This window comes from Salminus brasiliensis, chromosome 2 (assembly GCF_030463535.1).
Source record: "Salminus brasiliensis chromosome 2, fSalBra1.hap2, whole genome shotgun sequence".
In the NCBI taxonomy this organism is placed as follows: Eukaryota; Metazoa; Chordata; class Actinopteri; order Characiformes; family Bryconidae; genus Salminus; species Salminus brasiliensis.
This window is the reverse complement of record NC_132879.1, coordinates 43,965,286-43,978,453: the sequence shown is the minus strand read 5'-3', so window position 1 is coordinate 43,978,453 and position 13,168 is coordinate 43,965,286. Positions and strand designations below refer to the sequence as shown.

General features: G+C 41.1%; 2 protein-coding genes across 2 annotated transcripts in view; one reads left to right on the top strand and one right to left on the bottom strand.

Annotated features, from left to right (window-relative positions):
- Nucleotides 1-13,168, top strand: part of parpbp (PARP1 binding protein) — a 47,739-nt gene that overhangs the window by 6,074 nt on the left and 28,497 nt on the right. Inside the window, exons 7-11 of the mRNA XM_072672885.1 lie at nucleotides 2,526-2,703; nucleotides 2,822-3,003; nucleotides 3,196-3,277; nucleotides 7,157-7,343; nucleotides 7,923-8,183. Of these exons, the coding sequence (XP_072528986.1) occupies nucleotides 2,526-2,703; nucleotides 2,822-3,003; nucleotides 3,196-3,277; nucleotides 7,157-7,343; nucleotides 7,923-8,183 (890 nt within the window). The remainder of the gene's footprint in view (nucleotides 1-2,525; nucleotides 2,704-2,821; nucleotides 3,004-3,195; nucleotides 3,278-7,156; nucleotides 7,344-7,922; nucleotides 8,184-13,168) is intronic.
- Nucleotides 8,685-11,490, bottom strand: pmch (pro-melanin-concentrating hormone). Its single transcript, XM_072673893.1, has 3 exons — nucleotides 11,245-11,490; nucleotides 9,582-9,753; nucleotides 8,685-8,734 (listed from the first exon to the last, which is right to left on the bottom strand). Exons 1-3 carry the CDS (start codon nucleotides 11,488-11,490, stop codon nucleotides 8,685-8,687), a joined length of 468 nt encoding a protein of 155 aa, XP_072529994.1.

Genomic DNA, 13,168 nt, shown 5'->3' with positions numbered 1-13,168 from the left:
GTTATTGCCACTCCATGCCCATTTGCTCATTAGCCAAGGAGGGGTTGGGTCATGGTCCTCTGGGTGATGCCTAAAATTGCAGATTAAGAGCTCATATGTTCATGATACAACTCTCCTCTTTCTCCAATAACAACCTTTTCTTAGATAAGATAACGGCTAGATGTTAGAAGCTTTGGCTAACATGGTAATGGAGGCAAGAGGAGGCATCTTCCTATCCCAACCTAGAGCGAACAGTGCCAGTTATGCTCTTTCTGTGGCTCCTGGCTGTGAATCTGGGATCAAACTCTGGATTAACCCTGGCTATCATCTGCTGCTAATACCATGGCTTGACCTAAAGTCGTAATCTGTTTTTACAGGGATATGAATTAATTTATTAATTTATTTTTTATTGAAAGAAATTGCTGAGTGCCAGCCAAGGGTCTAAGGACATTAGCAACTCTCAGCCTTATGAGAATCATCCATGAAAGTTGATTACTTCCCACCTTAGTGCACATTAGTGAAATTACACGAGTAGACGTGGGTCAGGCGTTTAGTGATCGGCTTTACTTCGGTCTTGTGAAACTTGCAGTGGATCTGATCAAGACCAGATGGGTTTCTGGGATCAATACTTGTTTGGCTTTTAACACACCATCATGGAGAACAGGAGTAAAATCAAGTCAGCTGTTGTTAAGCGAGAACTTAACATCAACTGACATTGTTAAAGAGGGCCAGCAGACATAAATTGCTTTTTAAAGTGATTGATTTCAGCCATATGTTGTAGTAGGATGATAATGGACCAATTTTATTTATTATTATTTTTGGATTGTTGGAGACCTGACACGTGCGCGCACGCATGCACGCACGCACGCACACACACACACAATGCGTCGCAAATGGACTAAATGGCCATGTTTAAAGTTTGGAGCCTATTTTGTGCACAATTGTGAGTTCTGCTAATAGGCTACTATAGACAAATAAGCATATAGTGTTTACTAGAACCTTCCCCTGCCAGAAGGAGTTTCTCACTGAGCGATTGCACTGTCGCCACACGATGTCAAAACTCCGTTCATTGGACCTGTCCCATGTTCTCCGTTGTAGATAGCGGACATGTGGGCCCAAAGCGGTCACCTGACGTTGACTCCAACGAAGACAAAGACTGCGATAGCTAAAGCCTTTGATTTCCTGTCCAGATTTTGATCTTATCGTTCAGAGAAGCCCCTCCACTTTCACCTTATCGAAATACACCTGCAGTATCTATCTGCAGATCTATTTTTCTCGTTCTTTAAAAGAAGCCTCTAATGGCACCTACGTCAGTATTAACGACAAGGGCTGAATTGCTCAAGCATGTTTATCTGTGCAACATCAAAGCCCATTGTTTTTGAAAAGCGAAAGGCGATTGTGTGCTTCCGAGGTTTGATTGCTGAAAGCTGATTAAAGATCATACATAAAATATTTTCCTTGATTGCCCTCACTTCAAAAACAGTACAGGGGTGCGTTCCCCAAACATTTGGCAACACAACACATGGTGACGTGAACCAATGATTGGCTCATGAAAGCCTAAAGATAATTTCCTCTGGTGCATCAGTGCAGTTAGGCTGAGACGCAAGTGCCTTGAACCTGCTATGGGGCTTCTCCCATAAGATAGGAGTCATTTAGTTCTGAGCCAAAAGGGTTCTTTCATCAGCCTGCGACCCTCCTAGCCACCCACACGCCCGCCCGCCCTACAGCACCTTGTGGAGTACTGAATTACCACACACAAACACCACTTATTGCGGGATCGGTGCTTCTTACAGATGTTAGTACAACTAACATCTGTTTTCCCAGATGATTCGGTTACTGTAATTCCGTCACACACAAGCCGACCCGGCTCCTTTCTGACTTTGCACTGGTGTGTACATTCGCTAATGTGTCCACATGAGTATAGTGCAGTGATGGGAGACCACTGCAATCTATACCAAAGCTGCACCCTTCTGATTGGCCGAACTGTCACTGTTTTTATTTATTATTTTTTTTGTCTTTCTCTTTCCCTTGCAGCTTGTAATCTGAATGACCCTTGCTTCAGAGTATGGTTCTGGCTGAGTGGGGTTTGTGGTTTTAGTGATGACCCACTACCTTTTTTTTTTTTTTTTTTTTTTTTCCTCCCCTTCACCTCCCTCCCCCTTCTCCAACTCCCCACTGAACCCCCTTCCTTCTCTCTGCCTTGTTCAATATTGATACTTTGTATTTGCCGGTACTGTTTCCGTAGGGTCAAAACGAATTAATGAATGCGGGTCATCTTCAAAAATGCAGAATGTAGTGTTTGGTGTGTTTTTGTTTTTTCCTTGAATGTAAAGCTGATGGCACTTGTGGGCCTTCAGTGGATCTTTTTGGCTAGCTACTCAGTTAACATTTCGGCTAATTTTACTATTTTACTGTTACTACTATTTTATTATTTAACTTTTTTTTTTATTTTTTTTATTATATATATATATATATATATATATATATATATATATATATATATATATATATATATATATATATATATATATCCTATCTCTTCCTAGCGTTGCTGGATGCAGGATGGTGTCCAGCATTAGGGCAACTCTCTTGAAGGGCCTCAGTAATGGAGATCCAGTGTATGCTGCTGCAGAAGATACAGTGAAGGAACTTAAGGAAAGAATTGGTGAAGTCCACCCCACGCTGAAGAAGTTTGCTTGCGGCACAGGAATTAGTCCAGCAAGGGTATCGTTGTTTTGAGTCTATACTTGAACACCTAATTTACCTGTCTAATGTCATGTAGGATATATGCTAACTTTTATTGTTTTTTTTATTTTTTATTTAACAATTAAACTAATTGCAGCCCAAAGCCTATGCGATTAATCATGCCACTGCATATGGGGGCAGAAAAAGTGTGAAGCTACTTATGGCTCTGCTGGATGAAGAGGCACTAGCGTCACCCTGCAGGAATAAGGCAGAACTGCTTTCTGAAGATCAGGCCATTTTCAGTGGGGCTGAAGGAGTTTGTCTTCTCTCTCTGTACAAGTAAGTTAAGCAAGTGTAAAGCATTCGTCTCGGAAGCACATCCCTTCATGGCCATGCTGAATAGCTGCTTTCGGATTAGTGTTGGCATGTTTTTGTTTTACATCACTTTTGTTCTGCTATTTGTCACATTAGATGTTATACCTCTTTTGTTTATTCATGGGCTTCTGCTTTCTTTCAAATAAATGCTTGCAGATCTCCGGAGGCTCCCGCAGGAATCTCTCCGCAGCCGTTACAAAACCGCATCCAGAGCCAACAAGGACATGTTAAGCCTAAGGTAAAGAATCCTCAAATGTACACCTTGAAACGGAAGACTGGTCTTTGAGAAATTGGACACTGAGCATACTTCAGTGTTTTTAAATATTTAATCCCAAATGTTTGTGCTCGTGGGTTGGAGGACTGAGGTTAAAGACTAAGCAATATATTGGTTGGTCAGTATTATCAAAATAATATCTCTGATGAATAGGGGAAAGCTTTTAGTTTTACTTTTAGAAGATTTTAGTTTTGTTTAAAGCTAGCATGCTGTTCTTTACAGAGGCTGCTAAACAGACCATTTTGTTTGGTGTGGCGGGCAGTCTGGAGTTGAAATGGTGTCAATATCCCGAACTGAGAAGAGTTACGCACAAACATCCATCAGAAAATATGCACCTTTTGTATTGTAAATCATTTAATATGACAATCTAAGCTGACTGTTTACATACAATGAAGAAAACTTGTCTAAAATGTCCCATTTGTAAAAAATCATGCTCCATACAGTCCAGTTTTTTTTTTTTGTTTTTTTTTTTTTTTTGTTTTTTTTTTTGTGCTGTGTATGCTTGCACAGCGTGCATCTGCATTGACCAGATGAGGAACAGTGTCTTAATTAGTGTCTTGTTTTTATTAACAATTTAACAATGATTTCCATATTGGCTTTTGACACGTATTGTTGAATACCGCTTTTTATTGGGCCAAAATTTCAACCTTTAAGGGTGCGAGCAGTGTTTCAAGCAACAACAAACTTGAGTCATGAACACATGATTATTATCATACACAGAAAATGATTCTGAAAAGGGTGCTTTAATTCTTTATACAACCTCAATTCTATATAGAACCATAACCACTGGAACCATTTGAATGCTTAAAGGGTCTTTTTGCCTGGTTCAAGGTTTCTTCATATTGGTAGAAAACCTACTGCTGGTGGTTCTACACAGAACTCTTCTGAAAGAGTCCTATATATCACAAAAAGGTTCCACTGTTACAAGTCAAAGAACACTTATTTTGCAGTACTATATAGAGCTTCAGAGAGTACTTAATGCCAAGACTAGTTTGTTATTAGGGTTTAGAGCACATTTTCAATAGAGTAATTCTTATTCACTCAGTGGCCTTGTAAGTTTTTACTATTAGCTTATAAAACCATAACAATAAATAAAAACCTTTAGTAACCACCTAGAGGATCCTGTTCCAAAACAAAACCTTGAAAAGGCTTGAGAACTTTCGAATTTCTGACCATGATAAACAATGGCCGTTTTTTAAATTTGAGGAATGGGTATTTCTGTTCAGAGATGAGACTGCATTGAGCCCTCTGAAAGTGTGCATGCTAAACACATTTTGGGAAAATGGTTTCTTTATTTGATTGCACTAGCAGATGTCACTTTAGCTCCCTCCACTCTGGCTGCCTTCCTGTGAGTGCGCAGTAATGGTCCCTGGGTAGCTCACCGCTTCCTGAACTCGGCGGGCGGAAGCTTTTCCGCATCCATTTCACTTTGAAGCCGCCGTATCAGTCGCGTAACTTGACTAACAAGGGGGGAAACTTAAAAGGTTATTGTTTCCTGTTGTCTGCAGAACAACTTTATCCCACCGCCCTCTTCAACGTTTTTTTTTTTATTATTATTATTTATTTATTTATTTATTTTTCTTCCCAGGCTGACGTCAACTGGCACACAGTGATGCAGCGGTCTCTGCAGGGCTTTGGACTTTTTTGTTTTTGATAAGAAATACTTTAAACTCTATATAATACTAAAAAAAAAAAGATCTGAATATCCAACCACTACAGCAGACCCTTTACAAAGGACTCTGGTTCTTTGCAGGGATGACTTGGCTGGAATGACAAAGGTTTCTATGACCTTTTTCTTTTTTTAATCAGTAAACCAACTTTTCTACCTGAGCAGTGTTAAAATTTGCATTAAAGAGCTCACAAGAAAATCTTTTATTGACTGCGGACTGACGGTAGCCATGTCACTCCACTGCTGCGTTCTCTCCACTGGCTTCCTGTAGCTGCCCGCATCAGATTTAAAACCCTGACGCTGGCCTACAAAGCCAAGAACAGACCAGCCCCTCCGTACCTGATGGCAATGGTCAAAAGCCGATCCGCACCAAGAGCCCTTCGAGCTTCAAGTACGGCTCGGCTCGACCCGCCATACCTCAAAATCCGTGGAAGACAAGCGTCCAGGCTTTTTACTGTCCTGGCACCAAAGTGGTGGAACGAGCTGCCCCTGGGTGTCCGAACGGCCGAGTCGCTCGCTGTCTTCAAACGCAAACTGAAGACCCACCTCTTCAGAGAGTACTTGGACGAATAGTTCTATGGTCGCCTTATTGTATTGTGTTTAGCAATGTCTAAGCTTAGAGGTATCTTTTGAATTATTAGTCTATTCTAACTAGCTAAGGCTTTTCTTGGGTAAATAGCAAAGCACTTTGTAAGTCGCTCTGGATAAGAGCGTCTGCTAAATGCCGTAAATGTAAATGGACTGAGGTCATAACTGCGATCTAATGCACTAATCAGCCGTAACGTAACACACTTTAGTGTATTTTCGAATGGAAATTTTACAGGATGCTGTATTGTGGCATGCATATTTGTCGCATTGCATTACGTGGAGCAGTTGTTCAAGCTTGAGGGAGCCAACAGACAAGCACAGTTACACCTCATTGCCTATTTTTGATTTATCTGATTGATTCGGTACAGCACGTTCTGATAAAACTCGCACTCCCATAGGCAGGGGGTAATTGCTATCACCTGCTGCTCACAAACATCACTGCTTCTTTGAAATCTTTCACTGCCCCCTTATTGGCCCTGGGTCAGCTGGTCCAAAGAGGTTGTGCCAGGACAGGCACTTGATGCACTCAGGCATCATTTCTACACATTCTGCACAGCCCTTCCAAATGTGGGGATTAAGTGAGCCTGCGTGCTACTGTATTTAGCTGCCATCATCTTTTTCTGAGTATTCAGGATGCTCTTCATTAGCATGCAACCAGGGCAACCTGGCCTGCTGTTTTAAGCCTCCCTGTCTGAGGGCTACTGTTGTTTTAGGTGTTCTTTTGAGAAAGTACTTTTGAAAAGGCTTTGATCTGCTGCCCTTCCCTCTTTCACACTTCCAATCCCACCCAACTTTTTTTTTTTTTTCTTAATTCTTCTGAATTCCACTCTATTTATTGCAGCCCGCTAGCCCAGAGGGGGGAGAAACTCTGGAATCCCGCTAATCCCAAGCAGGCGTGGATCAAACAAGCATGGCGGTAGCGGATCAGCACTTCTCTGAAGCCCTTAAGACCTCTAGGCCTCATTTAGGTTTCATGAGCAGCTCGTCCTTTGACTTCAGTTCTGTGCTTCTTGCCAGCCACTGGTTTTAGCATCTATATATCTCTGATATATATCTGATATTTAGGCCTTTTTTATTTTGCATTCTTTTTTACATATATATATATATATATATAATATAAAGCTTGAAAGAATGCCAATGACATTTGTTTTCCCTTTCTTTATAAAAAGGCCTAAATATCAGATTATAGGGATAAGTAGTTGGGTTTGGTAGCATTGTTTCTGCAGATAATTCAAGTTTATGTTTTCATGAACAGTGCCAACACTGTTTTCTTTAGGCTCTGCATTAGATGCCTAACATTTGCCTGATCTTCCAACATGTCTGACAAACATCTAATTGTTGTTATGGCAAATTTACACAATTAAAACTTTGTAAAACCAGTAGTTGGGGTCTTCCTTTAGCTCTGCATAGAAATGAATGCCTGAAGCACATTTGTAGCTGTCCAACAGATGTGTTTTATGTGGCCAGGTATTTAATGGAATGCAGACAAATTATCAGGACATTCTGTGCAAAATGGTGGGTTTAAATGGTTTATAGACAAATGGTTATAGACAATCAGTCAAAAGAACCATCTTTTGTTCTTGCAGGCAAGAGAGAGAGTCATCCGCTCCCAGTTTGCTTGCACATACCAGGAAGAATCACTGCCTCTAAACCGTGTGCTGGAGTTTCCCAGCACCAGTCAGATTCCCACCTGTGTGCATCCTGCTCCCAAACGCACAAGCACGTCACCTGTTGCTGCACTCCCTGAGGAAGAACCAGACACATGCGTGTTTGGTAAGCTCCCAATTACTGTCTACCATCAATGAAAACAACCAGTTTCATAATAACTTTCATGCATATTTTATGGCAGTTGTGCACACAGAAATACTCAAGTTCAGAGTGTTCCAGGTCCCTCTGACGCCATACTGTCGGACTAATGCCCAGGTCCACCTCCTAAGCCAGTGAGCCAGGGCTTCGAACTCTGCCCAGTCTCTGCCTGGGGACTGGTACTTAAGATCAACCTTTTAAAACGATTCCCTGTGCTATAAAACCTGGCCGGCCCCTCATCTGTAGTAAAAGCCCCAAGAACAAACTGGGTAAAATGGATCTCTTGCTTGCTGTGAGTGCGTATGAGAAAGCAGGCTCTGCTCCACCACATTACATGACAAATGTTCAGCTTCAACTCTGTAAAATAAACACACTGCCTGTTAAACTGCAGGCTAACGTCAGCAATTTCATCATAGCTTCACCCTCCTCCTTCTCATCCATTTTTCTTTGTTCTGTCCGATTCCCAAACTTGACCTTTTTTTTTTTTTTTTTTCCCTCTCCCCTCCTCCCTCTCCTTCCCTTCCCTGTTTTATTCATGTTCTCCAGCAGAGGTGGATCCAGAGGTTGCAAGTTCGGCCCTGGGGCAGCGAAGCGGCAATGCCTGTGTGCGAAAAGGTGGGCCGCGCGATAGACCGGTACAGTTCCAAGCGGTCACAAAGACCTCCAAAAGGAAGTTGGCAAGCAGAGAGCATACGGAACAAGGAAGCGAGGAGAACCAGCCACCCCAAAAGAGACCCCCCGCCAAAGTCTGCAACCCAGGGCCAACGAAGAAGAGCAGCAAAGCTGCTGGCAAGAAGCTCATTGCAGGTCAAGGCAAGCTCACAAGCTTTTTCAGACTGTGATTTAAAGCTTATCTGTGGCGCCTCATCAGCAGATCACAGTGTGTTATTTATTGCAGTTTCAGTGGTCTAAATGCATTTAAAGTGGAGGGAGCCAAATGTGTAACCATGTCCTCTGACTTGGATTTGCAACACTTCAGATGACTTTTTTTTTTTTTTTTTTAAATAGTAGAACTTTGGGGGCTACAACATTTGAGGAATTTGCTACTTAACGCATGATTTAACCCCTATTGAGACATGTATCTATATGGAGGTTTATAACATAAACAAATGACTCGATCTTCAGCTTTTAATAAAGTTTTATTTCATTTTTTTTTACAACTGTACAGCAGTGGAATGTTTTTGTAGGGTTTTTTTGTTTAATTTTTTTTCTGTTTTTTTTCCAACACAACACAATAGAATGCCACTGAGGTTGGTCAAGGTGGGAGGAAGCAGTCATTTGGGTTAGTTTTGGTCATCTGAGCCATTTTCAAGCTTGCCAGCAGGGTCTGTACACCCTCCCAATCATGCACCGCAGCACTGAACAGAAACAGAGAACACTGCCTTAAAAGTGTACTTCAGGAAAAACGAACATGGTCAAAACTGTGTACATTCATATAAGATGCCCGTCTAATGTCTGAGCTTTCTAAGAATTCTATAAAGGGCTATTCTTTGTTTACAGACATGCCTGTACAATCATCTGACTTGTTTTCATCAAGCTAAACTCTAGCCAGACTGTGCTGTTTACGTGAGTAGTCTTGGTCCAACTAATATCCATCCATTGGTGGGCTTGTAAAGTTATGGTGTGAGAGCTGGTGGAACCCTGTTAATCTAACTTTAGGAAAGCATGTTTTAGGAGTTTAAGATGCATTTTGGGTCCTATTACAAGGACCGTGCATTGTTTTCCTTATGGAATTGCTCTTAAACAAGATAATCCTCCATAATGGATGATCATGATTTTCTATATTTGTGGAAACCCCGTCTCTATCCTACTTGTATCCCTATGACTCAATGTTGCCAGCACACAAGTATGCTGATGATTTGTAATACTGGGTTTTTTGGGGAGTTTTGTTTTTGGGAGAATTTTGCTGTTATGTTTGAAAAGCAGTTCTACATTATGGATTTGCCTTTTGTGTTCTCAGTTAAGTAGTAAAACACTATGTTTGGAAGCGTATACAAACACTGTCAAGGATCAATGTCCTAGGTGCTGTCAAAACATTGAAATCCTATATTTTCTTTCCTTTGAATGACTCGAAAGGACTGAGGAAGCTGAAACCGCTTTGACGAAACACATCGCCCAACCGACCGCATGGCCGAGACGGGCTACCAGCCACGTTCTAATACTGCATTTATCAATGAAGCAGAACAGAAAAGAGGGAAGGCATACGTGTACTATCCAAGTCTCTTCTGGCCATGGGGTTGAGGCCATCTACATCACGTCGCTCATCTTTCAGGGCTCCAGCAGGAGCACGATCTGCTCTCCGCAGTGACAGCAGAGGGAAAGGTCGGCCAAAGGTGGAGCTTGCGTCGCTTACAGCAGCCCCTTTTGAGCCCAGATCCTGCGGGGAACAGATCAGTTCATGATCGCAAAGCAGATTCTATAGGCCAGCGACGTTCTCTGCTGACCAAGCAGCGCAAGCAAGCTCATTCACAAATCTAAAGTCAGACCACCATTTCCTCTTCAGCAATGTTGTATGAAGCTCGAGTTTGACTTTTCTTTTTCTAACCACACCTGGAGATGTTTAAAGTTAATTTGAACAGCCTACACCCAAAGGCTCCTGAATCGTTCTGGTATGTCGTGTTGAGCATGGAACCCCACATGGAAGAAATGGCTCGAATTGCAACAAAGTTTCCCATGCCTCACTTTGGGCCCCCTTTTTTTTCTTTTTTTTTTTCCTCTTTCTTTCCTTAAACAAGATTACTGTGGCCCCTCTTCTTCGTAGCCATGGCTTCCCCATGAGGCTGAAGCCTCTCCTCTATTTGATTGTTCCATTACTGCACTGATAACTGTTACAACATGAGGCTCATCCAGCTCTTTCCATTGAAAAACGTGCTCTGAGCCGTGCTTTAGGAGTTTAGCCAGATACACCTTTTTTAAGAAGAATGTTTCAGTCTCTCGAAGTGCGTATTCTGTAAATATAGCTGCAAAAAAAAAAAGATTTATCTTGAAATATTCGTGGGTGTTTGGACTGTTGTCAACACTCAACTGTAGTTCCTGGCATGGTAATGCGGTTCAGATAGGGAAATGTTTTTTGATTGATCTAGAACCTTTGCATTATGTGGAAGGTTAAGTTGTGGTAACATTTAGGGTTAAATGTTCATATTTTCATGCATAACCTGTGAGTTCATGAGTTTTAGACAGTTAGCCTAAAGTAATTTAGTGTAGTTATCCCTGTTTTTGTTTTTAGGTCTAGACCTTAATATCAGAGCTTTTATAATGAACCTAATCCTAAGTAACCATTTGAGTCAAAGGAGTGTCATCATTTTTAGTTTGTTTAAAATTTTATCTTCTAAATCTATTGGTTTCTTCCTGGAAGGACAGTGTTTCACACTGTTTGGAGTGGATTTATTATATTTATTTTTTCCTGCTCAAACATGCCTCCTAAACCTGGCAATTACAAGATTAGTTTAAGCAGGGGAAACTGTTTAACTGTACTCCATATTAGGCCATCCAGGAACAGATCTGAAGAACTCTTCAAAAGGTGCTGTGAAGAACAAATTTAGTTATGTTAGGAACCATTTCAGTAGTTTTTGTTTTTGTTTTTTTATTGAAAGGTTCTTTGACTAAACAAACGTGTAGGTTGACTTTGCACACAATCATTTTCCTTATTTTTTGAGGCTTTTTGTTTTATCTACACTTTCTCAGCTCACTCATGTTATAAATATAAATGTGCATGCATGCACTACTGGCAAACACTAGCTGGTTTTGATTCACTTTACATTGGAGTATCTACTAGCAGAAGATCTCTTAAAACATGGCCTACACATTTTTTTACATGTTTAATTACTGCACACATAACACCTGCTTATCATATGGTACCACTACTTACTGAAAGAATGAAGATCCTCTTTGTCCCATCTTCATCAGCCAGTCTTCCCTCTATAAGTGGGAATCTTCCCGAGGGAGCGCCATTTCCCACTGCATTCAAGAAGTCATCGCCTAGCACTGAACTCAAACTGTCTTGGCTGAATCTGTCTTCGTCCATTCTACCTGCAGGCAAAGCCAAGGTCGCTGAATGAATGGTACACTTGATTAAAAGTGCCAGGGCCAAAATGAGTGAAGATGAGTTGATCATGGTGTCAGGACGCTGCTGGTGTGGTCGTAGAAGTTGCGCTGAACTTGCTGTCACCTGAGGCAACTGTCTTCTCAAGCCTCCAGCAGCATCTTTTATAGTAAAACTGAGAGATGAGCTGTAGATCATTATGGTCCTCCATTTGTTGGAGGATGGTGACGATATTGCTTCCTCCATTTCCTTTCTTCTATTTCTGGAAAGCTAAGAAAGCCATCATATGGTGCTGTTGTGCAGGTCATATTATGAGAGATTATATTTTTGAGTGTTTTGTATTTATTTATTTATTTTGTTTTTTGTGTGTTTTGAAAATACACTGTTGAATGGCTGGATTATAAATGTTTATACGTCAAAACAACATCTTAGTTCTCCAACCTTACAGGTTAGGTCAATAGGACCTGCACTGATGTCACATTTTATATAAAGAGTTGAAGGAGTAATAGAAAATGTAGTGACAACACATACTGTGAGTGGAATGAGAGACAGCAAGACATCATGAACCATTAAACCAACAAATTTTCTTTTTATTGTATCAGGTAATATCCTCTTAGGCTAAGCCATAGCTGAGTGACCTGTAATTTTATGATGGATTGCACTTTGACCTGCAAGTGGGAAAGGATGATGCTGTTCATGTTTCTGAACCTGAATCTACTGCTACCTGTCGTAGGGGCTAAATTTAAAAAGACCCAAGACCGTCCACGGTATTCGACATACAGTTAAATGTGGATTGCAATGTCATTTACAGAGACAAGTGTTGATCTTTTAGATGATTCAGTATGGAAACAGAAGTCCGCTCAACTCTCCCAGGCTTCTCTTCAGTTCTTAGGAAAGCACAAGCCTTTTCCTTATTAATATCAATGAAGCTGTTGCACAGGGAAAAAGAAATGGGACATGAATAATAGTTATTGAACTCAGCTGAAGTGATTTTACTTGGACCACTCTGCCTTTATTTTGTGAGTATTTTCGTTGGAGGGAGAGGGCCTCTACTGAAGGACTAAACTGGCCTACGGAGACCTCAGTGTTCCAGGAGCGGTACAACTGAGTTTGAAGCACTCTGTTATTCTAACCTTGCTTTCTCTGTTGCCACTCTCCTCTCTGACGTCTCTCACTCTCCCACTGAAACATCAATTTTTTCCCCCTTGCATAAATGCTTAATATTGATATCTACACATAAAAAACCTTACTGAAATCACCTTTGGTCAAGTTGTTAACAACAAAGAGCTAGGTCACTTATTGGTTAGTGTAGTGGTTAACACCTCCCTCCTTGAGGCATACTAGGTTTTGAATCCCAAGCTGGGCAAGCACATCATGCTATACCAGTAAGAGTCCTTGGACAAGACTTCTAATGCTACATTCGCCTACCTATGTACATGACTCAAATGTAAGTCACTTTGTGAAATCTTTTTTTTTTCTTGCCAACAAAGGTTGGTCATCTGAAATTTCTGTCAGTGGTGCTGAATCTCTCACAGATCATTATGATGGATTTAGTACTTTCTACTATTTAGTTCTAGGTGTTTTGGCAGTCTGAATTTTCCTTTCCCTTCCATCCCCTTCTCAGCAAACGTATCCTCTTACTGCGTGAACCAAAGTAACAGACATCCTGTAACTTAAGCATTGCACTGATGGAAATCCATTTCTGTCCTCTTAGTATTTTGAATGGGAATTGCCTGATGTGACACAATAT

Excerpts from the sequence above, each read along its gene's own strand:
- pmch (XM_072673893.1), bottom strand. The coding sequence starts at position 11,490 with ATGATCAACTCATCTTCACTCATTTTGGCCCTGGCACTTTTAATCAAG. Across the intron at positions 9,754-11,244 it reads AGAGGATCTTCATTCTTTCA|GATCTGGGCTCAAAAGGGGC; the intron begins GTAAGTAGTGGT and ends TGTTCCCCGCAG. Across the intron at positions 8,735-9,581 it reads AAGAGACTTGGATAGTACAC|TGCTGCGGTGCATGATTGGG; the intron begins GTATGCCTTCCC and ends GTTTCTGTTCAG.